Source organism: Equus przewalskii, chromosome 1 (assembly GCF_037783145.1).
Source record: "Equus przewalskii isolate Varuska chromosome 1, EquPr2, whole genome shotgun sequence".
NCBI lineage: Eukaryota > Metazoa > Chordata > Mammalia > Perissodactyla > Equidae > Equus > Equus przewalskii.
Genome location: NC_091831.1, coordinates 121316010 through 121332278, shown reverse-complemented (window position 1 = coordinate 121332278; position 16269 = coordinate 121316010). Strand labels below are relative to the sequence as shown.

The 16269-nt window shown below is 49.8% G+C and overlaps 1 protein-coding gene across 17 annotated transcripts in view; it reads right to left on the bottom strand.

Moving 5' to 3' along the window:
• Positions 1-8201: 8201 nt before the first annotated feature.
• The window catches only part of CELF6 (CUGBP Elav-like family member 6), a 29288-nt gene continuing 21220 nt past the window's right edge, over positions 8202-16269 (bottom strand). For 2 of the 17 annotated variants that reach the window (XM_070576048.1, XM_070576129.1), the window contains 10 exons: positions 13483-13611; positions 13296-13375; positions 12983-13126; positions 12729-12861; positions 12496-12642; positions 12233-12295; positions 11910-11987; positions 11680-11823; positions 10687-10842; positions 8202-9822 (listed from right to left, as the gene is read on the bottom strand). In XM_070576048.1, coding sequence (XP_070432149.1) covers positions 10715-10842; positions 11680-11823; positions 11910-11987; positions 12233-12295; positions 12496-12642; positions 12729-12861; positions 12983-13126; positions 13296-13375; positions 13483-13611 — 1046 coding nt within the window. In that variant the 3' untranslated portion in view covers positions 8202-9822; positions 10687-10714. Of the gene's footprint in view, positions 9823-10430; positions 10515-10686; positions 10843-11679; positions 11824-11909; positions 11991-12232; positions 12296-12495; positions 12646-12728; positions 12862-12982; positions 13127-13295; positions 13376-13482; positions 13612-16269 lie in introns of those variants that run through there. The other 15 variants (XM_070576020.1, XM_070576120.1, XM_008527030.2 and 12 more) reach the window with 14 other exon arrangements.

The following is a 16269-nucleotide window of genomic DNA, read 5'->3' as shown; positions in this document are numbered from 1 at the left end:
AGTATTGGTCTGTTATACCCGTTGCTTATAATAAGTGAAAAAAGTGAGGGATATAAAGTAACAGGACTTATAGTCTTAGTCTCAGAGTACAGAAATTCAGAGTAGTTGGGGCAGGAGTTGGTTCTGCTGCCTAAAACAACTCACCAGCAAGGGCCCCATAATAGCTCTTTGGAGCCCTGCATGCATAGAAGTGTTTGAACATTAGCACTTTAAGTAAGCACAGGGGGTCTGTCCCAGTGAGTGAATTGTCAAACTCCAGTATTCTCTAACCTTCCAGGATTTCCTCTCCTTACCCCCTCTCATCTCACACCACTAGCTCTTCTACTTATCATGAATCTCATGAATCTCCACTGCCTCATGGTTTATCAGTATCTTCCTGGCTTTACTTCTTTTCCTGTCTGGTCCAGATCCTATGGTCAGTTACTTTACTCACATTTTTGTTAATATGCTTGCCCTTAAAATCCCTGTATCATTCCGGTCATTTACCTTTTCTACTCTCACATCCTAAACCAGGACAAAGGAAATCACCCAATCCTACAGAATTGAGCTCGTGAGTGGACACTGTTTTCGGTTAGTCCAACCCATGAGCCCCATCCTTTAGGAATTATATTTTCCACACTCACCCTTCAGATCTACAGGCCTCAGGACTATATTTGTCTTGTGTGACCCCTGGGGCCCCGGCTGCAGTTTATTGAACAGTGAGTGGATTCCTAATCCAAGCTGTGCTACACAGATGGTATCAATTGGGAATCTTGGATTAGGGCTGAGAGATTATGATTTTAACTGGACTGCTTTCTTGAGTAGAAGAGACATAAACTTGGGAGCTATGGTGCATCCGCCTCCCAACTACTCTGAGGAATGAGAAATGGAGAAAGACTATCTACAGAGAGAGAATGAAGCATGGAGAGGTAGAGACTAGAAATGACGAGACTGCTGTCTGGTTGCTGGAATCTTCCCAGGCCCTTCCTGAGGCCCTCTGACCTTGAGGTCTATGAGTTACCTTTATCTAGAATAAAATGCTTAAGTTGACTTAACTTGTACCCACACAGAGCTACTACAAATTGTCTCCTCTGTTGGGCCCTCAGTGCATCCAGAGTCCTTCCATACATCAGCTGCTGCCACCCATCCCCCATTCTGCTTCACAGAGAAAATAAAGGCCATGAGGGGAGATGCTGTCAATTTTCAGCACCCTCCAAACATTTGAATCTCTCTCATCCTTTTTTCCTGGGAGGTAGAGAGGTCTCCCGTCAAATCCAAGGTTAATCCTTTCACTGTGATACGTATTTCATCCCCTTTTGCCTCTTAAATTAAGGAACTCTGCTCCTTCACTTACCCCTCTCCTTCACGGATATTCAACTTTTTTTCTTACTCTTTGACCCCAGCATATAAACTTGATCAATTTGCCCGATCTTTAAAATAATCCAATTTTAATCCCACACCTTACTGACTACTGCACATATTTTCTTGCCTTCAACCAAGCTTCCAGGGAGTAGTCTGCATTCTCCATCTCCACTTCCTCACCTCCCATTTATTCCTTAAATCTAGTACCATCTGACCTCTCCCCAAAATCTCTACCGAAAATACTTTCACCAAAGTTCCAAACTACTTCCAAACTGCCAAATCCATTAGAAAATTTCAGGCTTATTTGACCACTTCATGTCATTTGGCATTGTTGATCACCCTGCGCCTGCATCCCTTTCCTCCGTTGGCTTGTACGGGCTATGCTCTTCCAGTTTCTTCTTACACCTCATATGGCTCCTTCACAGCATCCTTAATAGACTCCTTTTCTGTCATTCACTATTGAAATTTTTTTATAAAAGAGTTCAGTCCACACCCATTTCTACTCTTATCACTCTTCCCAGTGACCTCAACAGCACCCACTTGAGACAGACCTTGGTAATTTGGGGCCTCCCAGAATCTGAATCCCCTTCCTATGTTACAAGTCTTGGAGGTAAGCAGAGCCCACTTTCCATGACAGACATTGAAAAGGTTGAATCTTTGCTTTCCCAGCTCTTTGGCAACTAAAAGAGAGGCATGTGACCTAGGCCTGGCCAAGTAGCCCCCAGAAATGTTAATAATTCAGAGAAACAGAACCATGGAGAACTCATCCTGGTAGCAGTGGCCATAGTAGGGTCAGCTTTATTCCATGCCGGGGAGCTGTTGTACGTGAGTACCGGTGCTAGTTTCCAGTGATAATGACAGTGGCAGCATTGTTGCTGGGCTGAGTCTGGTATCTGATTTTGGCTTTTGCTCTGGTGGATTGTCCTTCCATTGTTCCTGCTTATTTTCCAAGCTTGCGTCTCCTGCTTGGCAATCCCATGACCCAGCCAGTGCCCTTTCAACAAATGGCTTTTCTGTTTAAATCAGCCTGGGTGACACACTGACTGTGAGTGACTAGGACTCCCAAATCTCTATCTCCATCCTTTACCTCTTGAGTTTCAGTTGCCTTTTAGACAACTCTACTTGTATGCCTCACAGGCAAACTCATCTTCTTCACAGTCAGTGTTCCTTCATGTTCCTAGCTTAGTAAGTAGCACCTGTGACTTATTCAGCCTGAATCCTGAGAGAGAAGCATCTTAGACTTCTCCCAGCCTCATTTAAACTGAACTAGTTTTACCTCATAAACATCTTAAAGTTTACCTCTTAATACATTTTAAATCACTCCCTGTTTTAAATTCCTAATCCTCATCACCAGAACCATTGTACTAGCTTCCTAACTAGACCACCTATCCCAGTATATTGTCCCCTGATCGATTCTCCACTTAGCTGCCCAAAGGAATCTTTCTAAAATCCAAATCTGATCATGTCACTCCTCTGTTAAAATCCTTCAATGGCTCCCTACTGCCCCCAGGATAAAACTTATACTTTCTCTTTGGATCTGGCTTCTACGTGACTTTCACCACTCGCTCACCTGCATCCTATACTCCATCCAGGCTAAATGACATGTTCTTCCAGACCATGCAGGACATGTCTTTATACTCCATAAGTACTTGGTGGAGCTGAGAGTCACAATGCCACCTCTGCCCCCCGCCTCGTACCCCCTAGAGATAAATAAATGACCCATCAGGCCAGGCAGGGGACTCCATCACCCTGACCAAAGTGATTAATTCAGGTATGGGTTTGTGACCTAAATAGAGCCGATCATAATCTTCCCCTCAAAGCTCTCTCGCTTTTGAGGCCATGGTGCTGGGAGCATATGAGATGGAAGCTGCTGCTACCCAGCTCTCCCTGCCACATGGAGAAAATCTATTTATGGCAGGAAAGAGAATGGAACCAAGGCACAAAGAGAAGCAGAGCCCTGAGAGATGGAGTGAGAGAGCCCTGATGACGTTTGTTTGAGCTCTTGAATTCAGTCCCGCCTGAAGTCAGTAATACCACAACGCTTCTCAGTTCCCTTCTTGCTTCAAGTGGTCTGTGTTGGTTCCTATCACTTGTAATTAAACCAGTCCGAATAAAGAAATGGACTGGAGTGTGCAAACAACAGTCTCTAGAATGTGGAATTGGCAGAAGTGAAATGAAATGGAGGCAGTGGGAATCTGATGATCTTTGGCTGGGAAGTTGGAAATCCCTGTGGTGTGGTATCAAATCAGCTGGTTACCTTCTATTTTATCTTGAGATTTGTCTCATGCATCAATTATAGATGGAGATTTCAGGGACACACTGGAAAAGTGTCTGTATGTTGGAGTATTCTGGCCTCTGCTCAAGATTTTCCATAAGGTCCTGTGGTTTAGCTTTCTTCCATGCTGGCAGAACTGGAACCGTATATAGCTTTGTTTAGAGTTGCCTGTGGCCAGCAAGCTAGACTGCCGAGGCTCAGATAATCATGTGTCTTACATATTATAAAAGCCAGATCCTCCTCCCCAAGCTACAGTGAGCGAGAACAAAGGCATAGAGGTAGAAAATCCAATAGGAGATACTGGAGTTTAGGGCCTGGGAAATTCCAGAGAAAAAGCCTGATCCTCCAAACCACACCTGAATGCTTTTTTCACCCAAATTAAATAATGTTTATTTCGCTTAGAGTTCAGACAGTGCTGGGGGGTTCTTGTGCCTGGAGACCTTGGCTGTGAATCTTGTGGGAGAGAGTAGGATGTATTGGTCACAAACCTCATGCACCTTCTTGGACTCCCTAGAGTCACCTCCTTTCTCTCTCTTGGTTTGCACCTCACCTATGCCAAGTAGCCCCTCCAATTCCACATGATGGTAGAAATGCCACATGGCAAGCCACTGGATCTGATTTCCCAAGCAGCTACTCAGGAGGCAAATGATACAACTCAGAAGCGCAGTGGAGTTAGCTCTCTGTGGGGTGCACCTTGGCCAAAGGAAAACATGAGATGAGAGGGGGACAGATATATAAATTCCCTCTCAATTCTCCTCTTGGTGAACTGCTCCAAGGTGCGGTTTCTTCCGGCAAACACCATATGCTTAGCAAACCACCTTGTCAGGTGAGCTGCTGTCTCCTCATGGCTCATGTGAAGCAGGGGCCAACACAGTAATCCATTGTCTTACATTCCTTCACATCTTTCCTTGCCTCACGTCTCCTCTCCCCTCTCACCATCCTGAGTTCTATCTCCCACAACAGTGTGAGCACTTTAATCCTTGCCTTACAGTCTGCTTTCTAGAGTACTTGGGTTAAGATATGGAGCCACAATCAAAGCCCCCATCTGAACACTGAGTGCCAACAGTGGGGCAGCAAGAAAGTCCTGAGGACACAACGGATTTTTCCTGCTGAAATACAGCGAATCTAGCCCAGAATGCTGGCTTCCTGTAGGGGGTGCAGTGCCAAGGTCACTATGTCAGGCTGTTTCTGTCCAATTGTCAAAGAGAAGCTGAGGCTCATTCACAGGCTCTCTTCGTGGGTCCGTGCATTTTCTCCTGGGCACCTAAGATTGCCCTTGGGAAAAGGCAGCCCCAGGCTTGCCGCCTACTCTGCCTTCTGGGTCTCTGTACTCTTAGGCAACTGGAGGGCAGGAGGCCAGAGCCTAGAAGTTCAAAGTCCCCTCTACAGATGGCCAATCAAAGGCTCTTGATAGAGGGTAGAGAGCACTTTGATAGCAATGTCTGAAATCAGGGCTGGGGAAAAAAAGAGTGGCTTTCTGCCCTCTCTGAGTCTGCGCTTGGCACAGACTTGGTCGCCTCTTTGTGGACCCCATGTTGCTCAGGCTGGAAGGGCAGCTGCTTGGCCTGCATTGGTTCTGAGCTCCGTGAGCCCAGGAGGTTTCTTCCTTCATTGGCTCTCCCAAAGAAGACAGGGCTGTGTAACACAATCGTGCAGACATACTGGCCATCAGGGGAGGCCTAGAGGCCAAAAATAGCCTCTGAGGCCCTGCTGGGTTTGGCTGTGTCACGATGTAGGGAAGTGCAGTCAGGACAGTGGATGCCCAAAGATTACAACCAAAGCTGGAAAAAGTTCAAGAGAGGTTCTGTGATCTCCATGTCCTTAGCACCCTCTTTTGGAGGGTATTGCATGCCTGTTCTGTTCCACTGAGGCAGAAGCGAGACTCCAGATCTGGTCAGAGCACATAGTGGATCCAGAGCTGCTTCCAGGGTCAGAGGTCATTAGTCTTATATCAGATCAAAGGTCTCTTCTCCCTGCATCCAAAACACCCAGGTTGCATCCAGAGAAAGAAAGAGATTCTGGGGGCCCTGCTGAAGGCTGAAGACTCTGCCCACAGTCCCCAAGTTATACAAATTCTCAGAGGGCCCACAAATTCAGTGTCCACTGACAGACTCCCCTCAGGAGTACTTTGGTGATGTGGTCTCAGTGTAATCATGGACCATGGCCAGAGGGTGAGGAGTAGAGCAAGCTGCAGGCTGGCCAGAATGAGTGGCTGGGTGATTGCCTCCCTCCTCTCCTAAGCATCTCCTTGGGGCTGAAGCCTAGGAGTCAGTCCTACTCAGGGATTTTGACTATCTGGTCAGGGCCACTGGAGCATGCGCCAGCCGAGTGTTGAAGAGGTAATCTCTCTCTGCGGGCATGGGACAGATTAAGCTTGACTTATCACCACAGACAGGCCATTATGGAAGCCATGAAGCTGATGGGGAGGGGAATGGACAAAGTGTGACCTGTAGCTAAGAGACGAAAACCACAAGGACCAGGTCCAGACTCAAGGACAAGGACTCAGCAAGATTCTTGATGATGGTTACTAGCTCACAGAGATCCCGGGAATCAAACCAATCAGTTTGAAAGGAATCGTATCGAGAGAAAATCTTCACACCTGGCAAACAGGGATCTGGGAATGCGTAATCTCTAAGGCAAACTTTAGGCCCAAAACCATGTCCAAAGGGAAGAGGGGTGCTTCAATTCCAGAAGGGGCATCCTCTCAGGGATGTCCATAAAGGACAATGGATAAAGGAGATATTTTCCAGTGGAAAGGACCAAGGGCAAACAGTTTTGTTGACAAGGAAACTTACTCCACTGTGTGGAAGGATGTGCTTTATGCCATAGATTAGTGACCACTGTTTTCTCTTCTCCTCTATTCCAAATGGAAGGTGTTTTTTTCCTTTTAAAAAATGGTTATTCTATTACTCTCCACTATTTCATATTGGTTATGTAAGGGCAGCTAAATTTACCTTTTTAGCTGTAGATTGCAAAATCTTAAGAAGTTATATCCAGACCTGATCAAGAATTGCACATCACAAAGAGACCCTGGACTGAGGGCTCGATAAAGCAACTGGACACGATTCTGGTTTGTCTTCCATTGGGAAGTGGGTGTTTTTTTGTTGGCCCTAAGATCACTGCATTGTTAGGCAGGCACATTTTTGAAATTGTGTTTGTCAAGAAAAGTATAGGTGGATGCTGAGCAATAAAGGGGTGGAATGTAGTGGATGCCTATTGCTTATCTGCCCACCATCCTTTCCTTTGGGGACCCATTTCTCCCCTCTGCACAGTCCTGGTGATGTTGTCAACTATGGTGGCCTACTCTTCCACCCTAGAGGTGGCACATGTCCATTCTGGCCAAGGTCCTCCCTAGGACTTTAGAGATAGAACTAGTGAGGCCAATATACAGCGGGAAGCAGAGCCAAGAGATGGAGATATTATCATTTGGACCCTTAGATCCAGCTGTGCCTGAAGGCAGATACATCTTTTGATTTATCAATTATGTAAGCCAATTAATTTCTTATTGACTTAAACATGTTTGCGTTGGGTTTTTGACACCTGCAACTGAAAGGGTTCAGACTAATACATGCACACACAACAGAGACACAAACACCATGTTGTTCAAACTCATTGACATTATACAAGTCTTCCAGGATCTTATAGGGGTCAGTAAACTTTTTGTTTAAAGGACCAGATAAATATTTTAGGCTTCGTGGGACACATATGGTCTCTGTCTCATATTCTTTTTTGTTTTGTTTTATTTTTACAACCCTTTAAAAATGTAAAAACCATTCTTAATTTGTAGGCCATACAAAAAAAAGTCTGCAGGTAAGATTTGCCCACAGGCCATAGTTTGCCAACCCCTAATCTAGACCCTGCCAACTCCTTACACATTGGCACACAGTCTGCCAGTGCCTAATCATGAAACAAACTACTTTAAATGCCATTTTGGTTCAAGGGTCTTGACGTGACTTGACAATGAGTTAAAGTTCCAGGTAGAGTTAGGGATAGGAAAAGGGTCTTGTCTTGTGCCCATTGTCTACCACATAACAGGCACTGAATAATTGGTATCATTATTATTTCTTGGTAATAAAGATAATTTATCAAAATGATGCAGCTATCCAAATGGCTTTGTCCAAAGGTCCCAGTTCATCCTCGATGACCCTTCCCCTCCTTAATTTCCTTCAGGAAATCTTTCTCTGACCTCCCCTACCAATCAAGTCTGAATTAGGTAGTTTTCTTGCTATCACAGACCCTGTGTGGCCCTCCATTATAACTGCATTCCCCCCTAACTGTCTTCCCCCCTAACTCTGACTACTTAGAACATGCCTGAGCCCCAGCTCCTAGCAAGGGCTTAGCAACTAGTACCTAGCACCTCCATGTGAATATATGTTTGAATGTGCAGGTGCTACATATCTTCATCTGTGTCCAGGGTAATCAGTCTATGTGTCAGCATTGTGCTCGTGTACAGATGCCCTTAGTGCTGGTTCCTCTCTCAGTTGGAAATTATTTGTTGGTATATACCACACCTTGCCTGGTAAGGTCATTATTGTATCTATTTTTCATTCCCATTCCCTCCAAAAATGAGTCAAAGACAGAGGAATAAGTGGGAACAAGTTTTCTTAGAAACTGTTATGAAGGAGGAACCCTCCACCCCCACCCCCACATCCTTTACCGTCTGATGTGATACCAGATGAGAGGCTTCCAGCCTCAGCAATATCTGGGGATCAGAGTGCCCATCACACAGCTGGGGCCCCAGACTAGTCTGATCCACGTCTATGGCGTGGAGGGGAAATTATCCTCCTGGGAAAAACATGTGCAAGCCCTGCAGGCCCAGGAAAGGCTGACCAAGGCAAAGAGAGTCGTGGTGTTCTAAGCTGAATCTTTTGCCCATCTCACAGAAGCAGGCAGGAAGCACCACCATTGATCAGCTTTATATGGCACCCACTGTATACAACAGACAGACAAAGACAGACAGACAGAGCACATACCACTTCTAAGCTGAACACTGCTCACCATCTAGAAGCACCTTGGATAAGCACATGTGAGACACTCTTGCATAGGAAAGATGTACTTTTTAAAGAAATGAAGAAGTATTTTGGCAAAACATCTACTTCCCTCCCAGGTCCTAGGTAAAGAGGGACCTCTAAATTCTGAAGCTTCTACATATTGAACATTACCCCCTTCTCAATGGCAGTATATACAGTAGCAAACCTTCCTAGTCTGTTGTCACAGCCCTCTACATATATCCTGAATCTACTTTACAGGTGGGCAAACTTAGACTTAGAGACAGAAGGTGGCCTGGAGCAAGGGGACACAGGGTCTGGCTCAAGGAGAGGGGAAACAGGAGGTGTCTCGGCTCAGCCAAAGGCAGGGCCTCTGTCTATCTGGATGGGGAAGGGAAAGGCTCGGGTGGCCAAATCTCCCTTTCTTCCTGCCTGGGGAAGCGGTGGTTCCACAGGAAAGGCTGTCAAGAAGGAAAGGCAGGTTCCCACTCCTGCTGGCTAGGAGGACTCTCAGGGTGGTGGAGGCCAGAGCAGGCCAGAGCGCCTCCTGGGTCCTCTTCAGGGATGCTGTCTGAGTTTGAGGATTGTGGGTTCACTGCTTCATAACTCTCTTATTACCTGTATATGAGTCTAGACCTCAAGTCCTTAATTATTTTAAAAAGGTGAGGGTTGGGGGAAGTTTAAGAGGGAATGAGACACAGAACAATCTTTCCACAGCCTCGCTCTGCCCAGGCTGGGGCTTTCAAGGGTCTCCCTCACCCTGGCTCCTAGGGATATTTAAAGGCAGCTTTTATGAGACTCTATACTGTCTTTTTTGTTTCTCTTGTGGTTTTTTTTGTTTGTTTCTTTGTTTTAATTTATATAGATATATATATTCTTAAAAAAGCAATAGTCCTTTGGTCCCTAAACTCTAAGGAATGATATGATTTTCAAAGAAGCAAATCTGGGCCTCCCTTGTGGAGAAGCCCTTGGCACCCCCAAGGCCCTCTGCTGGTTCCCTAGACAGTCAATCCTCAGCCAGCCCCAGTTGTCTTGCCAGCCTGAGCTCTATGCCACAGGCACAAAACAACCCACTCGGATGAAAATAATCCTTCAAGTGGCCTGAGCCCCAGGTGCCGGCCTTGGATCTGATCCACCTCCGTCTGTGGCTGCTCCTTCATGAAGGGCTGCTCAAGCGTTTCTGTGCTTTTCCTTTCCTTTCTTCTCACTCCCCAGTTTCTGTTGTTGGGTATTAATTGGTAAAGAGAGAGGGGAGGAAAAAAGGCAAAATCACTCTGGAGGGCAAGACAAGAATTGCAGCTTGTCCCATCAGTGACATCTTAGGTGAGTGGCTGGACCTCTCCTCCTGAGGAGCAGAGCTCAGCAGGGTTGAGACCACTGATGCCACACCCTGGATCCTGGGCAGATGGCCCCAGCCTGGCACCCCCTCCAGAAGGCTCCCTAGGGTAGCTCAAGTGAGGCAGGGCCATGTGGATCTTCTGAGACAGTAAATCTCTAAAAGTCGTAGGCAGCTGGCCCTGCCAGAAACCTAAAAGAGCTTGTCATTTCCCTCCCCATGGCCCAGCAGGCCCTGCAGATCCTGTTTCTTCCATGTATTTGCTTCTCTCCTCATCCCTATGTTCACTGCCATTGTCCCAGCCCTCACATCTTGTCCTTTCTTTGTTTAAATTCCTCACTGGTTCTCTACCATCTGTAGGATAACGTCCAAACTCATGGCCTTTAAGACCCTTCACAAGCTGGTCCAAACCTACTTTTCTAGTCTCCTTGTCCAAGTCCCTGCCCTTCCCACACATGAGTTCTCTACTCCCATGGCCCCCTGCAGCTACCTCTGGAGTAGAACTGGTTGGATCTTGCTGTAATTGTCTCTCCCAGACTGTGAGGGCAGGAGGGTCGTCTAATTTGTCTCAGTCCTTGGATTGAAGGAAAAACACAAGGTCTCCAGCTGAGGATCCCTCTAACTCCTGGCTCTTCCCTCCCAGACTTTTTCAGAGGTGGGTGCCCCCAACATCCCAAAAGGACCATCAAAGCTGAGAGGCCTCCATCACTCAGGCCCCATCTGCCTGGGGTCCACCAAGGACTCACCTTTCTGTGGCTGGTCAGTGAGAGTAGATCAGTAAGGCCGGTTGGCATCTTTGGGCCTCTTTAGCTGGACCTTGAGCCTCTTCATGCCAATTTGAAAGCCATTCATGGCCTGAATAGCTGTCTGGGCACTGGTTGGATTGTCAAAGCTAACAAACCCTAGGGGGTGTGGGCAGAGAGGTTAGCTGGGAACTCTGCCTGGCACAGCCTCCTTTCTGTCTGATCAGCCCCCTCTTCTCTCTGCCCCCTCGGGCCAGTTCCATCAAACATATACCCCTCCACCCTCCACTGTTTGCACACACACATGCACACACGGGCAAGTGGCCGGAGTTTCCTACAGGGATGATTCTTAGAAGGAAAGGAAGGGGGCTGGCCCAGTGGCACAGTGATTAAGTTCACGTGCTCTGCTTCGGCAGCCCAGGGTTCATGGGTTTGGACCCCAGGCGCAGATCATCAAGCACTACACATCAAGCCACACTGTGGCGGCACCCCATATAAAATAGGGGAAGACTGGCACAGATGTTAGCTCAGCAACAATCTTCCTCTCACACACACACAAATTAAAAAAAGAAGGAAAGGAGGCGATTCTGAGTGTGTGTGTGTGGGGGGGAGGGCAGGCAGTGTGTTGGCTGAAGTGTTTCCCTGTCCTTCCCTGGCATGGGTTGACTCTGGCTGCCTCTACTGCTCCCATTCTGGTCCTCTGAACTGCAGTTGGAGTTGGAGGGGATCCCTGGTCCCAGACCCAGACTCCTCCTGTCCAGGCTAGACTCTAAAGCTTGACCTGGTGGAACATCTTCTAGACACCTGACTTTCCCAGGTGAACCTGAAATAGACTTGTTCCTGGTCTAGGCGTCGCGCCGTCACTGGTCTGCCATGCTGCTTAATGCCATACGGTCAGTTTCTAGGAATCATTGACTTATGGAGGGATAATCTTAGGGTCTGTAGGGGATCTCAAAGTTAGGAGTGGGAGAGGCCCACAGATGGGGCTCAGCTCACCAAAACACTTGCTCTGGTTGGTGGCTCGATCCACAAAGACTTTGGCAGAGACAACAGCTCCAAAGGGTAGGAATGTCTGTATGAGTTCTGCATCACCGAACTCCTGAGGCAGGTGATAGATGAAGAGGTTACAGCCTTCGGGGCCTGCAGGAACAGCAGCAGGCTGGTTCAGGGGAGGGACTCTGAGTCCAGCCCCACCAGGCCCTGATCTCCAGGCCCCTGTCCCTCACCTTCTCTTTGCTGCTGGGGCAGGGCTGAAGGCTGCTGGGGGAAAGCTGTGCTCACGGGGGCATAGGCCGACGGATAGGCTGCTGGAGACAGAGGTGGGAGTGGGCAGCGATCCCCAGGAGCCATCTCCCATCTGCCTAACCACCTTTGACCAATTCAGACTAGTCCACGGTAACCCCCACCCCTAGAGAAGTCGTTCTGGGCCCAGGGGTCGGGGGATGGGAGAGTCGACTCCTCAGAACAGAGCCTAAACCCCCCACGAATCTCCCTATTCCTTTCTGGGGCCCTTCAACCTCCCCCCAGGCCGCGGAGCGCCAAGTGAAACCTGCGTAGTGGTGCATCCCAGCGTAGGCCTGCTGCAGGGGGTCAGCCACGCCGGGACTCTGGGCTGGGGAGAGAGGGGCGTGAGGCCCACGGTGAAGGTGGTCAGGTGGGCAGGGTCGGTGAGAGGCTCAGGGAGTGTGGGAGGTGGAGGGAGCCTGTGAGAAGCAGCAGGCAACGAGGAGTCCCTTCCCAGGGAGGCCGGTTCCCCCTCCCCCACGCTCCCCACTCCATTTCAGGGAGATTTAGGCGGAGCTGGGGGCCCACCTGGGTAAGGGGAGAGCCCATTACTGTAGAGAGTGTCGGAGCCCGGCTGTCCGTTGGTCTGGGGGGTCAGGGGGCCGAATCCATTGACCCCGATGGGCGCCGGAAGACCAGGAAGCGTGCCCGGGCCGCCGCCGGGCGGGGAGCTAGCTGCTGGCGGCGGAGGAGGTCGGAGAGTCAGGCCGCAGCCCCGCGCCGCCCCCTCCCACCGCGGCCCCCTCCCCTGCCCGTAGTACCTGCCGCGGGCAACAGCGGCGCGGCCACCAGGCTGAAGGCCGCCACGTGCTGCATCTGTGCCGCCACTGCGGCCACCGGGCCTAGGCCCGGGCCCTGCGCCGCCGCCAGCAGGGCCGCCTGGTGCTGCAGGATCTTTAAGAGGGAAGAAGGACGGATGTGGAGGGCCCAGCGGCGGGCAGCTGCCCTAGCTCCGACCCTGGCCCGGCACCCCGCCCGCCTACCCGCCCGCGCCCGCCGGGGCCCGGGCACCTACCGCCGTGGTGTAGGCTCCGCAGGCCCCGAGCGGCAGCGGCGCCGGGTGGAAGGCGCCCAGCTGGCCCGCCATCTGCTGCATCCGCCGCAGCGCGCGCTCCCGGTCTGTGTCCGCCAGCTTGACCACGAGGCTGGACGACGCACCCTGGATTGGGCAGGGGACGCCGCGGTGAGTGGTCCAGGCCCCAGCCCTGGCCCTGGGCAGAGCGCCTTGCCCATCAGGCCTTTTCCTGGAGCACCGATTGCATTTGGGGAGGAGGAGCCCGTCCCCACCCCCACTGGCTTCACCCTCGGCCCCCGGCGCCCGCCCTCACCGCCATGGTCCGGCTGCCGTGCAGACTCTGGATGGCCGCCTGAGCTTCCCCCTGACTCCCAAACTTCACAAAGGCACAGCCTGGGGCAGGATAGAGGGATTGGGTGGCTCAGGCCACAGGGGCCAAAGGGTCATGAGGCCCAGAATGAGACAGGGTCACCAGGAAACCCAGGGTCAGCTCATGTCACCTTTACTGGTGCCATCAGGGCTCCGCAAGACGGTGCACTCCTCGATATGGCCGAAGGGCTGGAACAGGCGTCTGACGTCCTCCTCACCCTGCTGCTTCCCCAGCATCCCCACAAACAGCTTTCGGTCCTCTGGGGATAAATCCAGGAGTGACCTGGGGACCCTAAGTCCTCTTGGTCTCCAGAGTACGAGGAGGAGCTCAGGAAGGTAACTCACCATCATCTAGCTCTGGGAAGAGTGTAGGGAGTGAGAGGGTCCTGGGGCTACAAAGCTGGGTTTCTTTGAGGGGCAGGATGAGTATAGACAGATCCAGAGGAAAGGAACTCAACCCAGATTTCCATCAGGAAAACCTGGGTCCTGGAAAAACCCAGAGAGACTCATTGCTGCTCTTGTGAAAAGTGATTGAGTCCATATCTCTGGTTGTCTAGAGCCCTATATGCATCTTTTATATGTTTGACCTTTCTGTTCTAAGAATCTGGGAAAGGCTATTTTGGACTGTTTCAGCCCTATTAAGGGGGGGGGGGGAGGGGGCAGTTTCCTTAGAGAAGGCCTTTGTATTCAGACTGGGTTTGGAGAAGAGAAGTACACCATTGCCAGTCAGCCTGATGGCAGTGGCTAGAATCAATGCCCCTTCTTGCTCAAATCAGGGATGGTTCTGGATCAAAAAACAGTGAAGAAAACAGTTGTCTCATCATACTGCCTCATCCCCAGACAGCAAGCACTAGAATGATGAATCCCCACACCTAGCACAAACTGAACCTGGGTGTCTCTCCCAAAGGCCTAAAGAGGGCAGAAAGCTTGGGTTCCTGAGCCTTCAACATTAGCGTTTTCCCCACTACACTTGCTGAACCCCTGACCCCTTTTCTTAACTCCTACCTCCACTACCTCATTCACTCACTGAGCTTCCAGGACCCTCCCTGAGCCTTGCTGCCTCCTTTCTGACTTTCCCTGTTCTCCTGCCTTGATCCCTCTCCACCTGTTCATGCTTGTGGGAGAACAAGTTCTGCCTGTAGACCAGAACAAGTCTGGCCCCTACTTGTGTCCACTCTTCCTCAGGCAGCAGCAAAGATGCCAGGAAAGGGGCTGAGAGCTAGGCCTGTGTCCCTTGGAGAAAGCTGGAGAGCTGTGGTGGAAACCAGGGCTTAGCTGCACATCTGGCAAGTCAGACCTCAGGAGCACTATTCAGAGCCTGGGAAATAAAGAAGGACCCAACCTACAGGGCCTGCTGTCAGAGCCCTGCTCCTTTCTGCACCAAGATAAGTCTCTGAATTCAGGATGGGGCTTCATCCTGGTGATACAAGTTGGGAAAGAAGGAGTGGGTTAAAATCTGGCTTTAGGCTTCATCTTCAAGATCCCGGAGCCCAAGAATACCCATCTCAAACTCCTTTACTCCTTGACAAGCTTGGCTAGGCCATTGGGTGTCCTTGGATCCTGAGTGCAAGGGAGACAAGGCTGGTGAGAGTCATAGACTGAAGCCTGGGTGACAGTGAAAAGGAAGAACAGACTGACCAAAGTTAGCAGTGGAGGAAATCTCCAGCAAGGCTAGGCGCATGTCCGTATTTCACCTGCATAGTGTGGGGTTCAGACTAGGCTGCCCTGGGTACCCTGAGGTATCTAACTGTCAAGGCTGTGTCTGTGTGGAGGCTGGAGGCTGTGGTTTATATGGGACAGGCAGAGTGTGTTTCAGCAGAATCATGCCCTCTGTCCATAGGATTCCTGCCCAACAATCCTGAGGGGGAAAGGATGGATAATGTACTTGTGGCTGGAATTCTAGAGGAGGTACTGATCGTCTGTGGTGAGAGTGCAATCTGGTGAATGTGCTTCATTTCTAGGAGTGTTAGCAACAGAACAGTGCCCTTGGAACGGGTCATTGGTTTCCTAACCTTTTTTAAAAGCTTTGGAATTCATTGTTCTAATAAAAATATTAGGATGAAGCTAAAAATATAACAGAAAAGCAGGGCTGCTCTGACTGAAGGCAGGAAAGTGGGGAGGCAGGGTGCTGGAGTTCCTCCTGCTTCATCTTCTTCTAGTACCCCCTAGAGGGGCTCCAAGGAAAGTCCTTTGAAAACCACTGACCTAAAAGACAGAGAATAGAGTTCCTGATGGTATATGAAGAAGGATCTGAGATCATCCTGTTCAGGACCCCGAGATCATGAATCTCTTGACCAGCTTGATGTTAGTAGCTTTGCCTTGACATTGGAGGACAGGCCCCATTTGGTCAAGGAATGAAACCCCAGAAGACTGTGTCATTGTTCTGAGCTATGACACTAAAATATGCTCATGTGGCTGCAGAAGGCCCAAGAAGGGCTGGACAAGATCCCGGGGCCTCCAGAGTCCCGAAGGTTAAAGGAGGCTTCATGATTCCCTAATTTATAGTGCAGCTGTGTCATTGAGTAGGGTCTGAAAGATGGTGATGGCACCTAGGTAAGATGTCATGCCCCAAGGACCAGAATCCAGGTAGCCCTACGTAGGAAGAGAGATATCAAGGCTGAGATGGAGCCCCAGGCCAGGAGAGACGTTTGTACGGACAGTGGTGTGATCCTTTGTCTGCTCTTTCTCTCGTTGCTCTTTTCTGCTGATGGTTGTCGGTTCAAGCTCATGTCACAGACCACGAAATTCTATGATTCTTCTTTTCCAGTGAGAGTCTCCTGAGTTAAGAATTTCCATTTCCATAACAGGGCACTAACCCTGTGGTTCTGGACCGTATGAAATTTGAAATTGAAATGAGGCAGAGCTATAGGCTGGGCTCTATGCCACCCATTTCACAGGTATCACCCTGAATCCTGGTA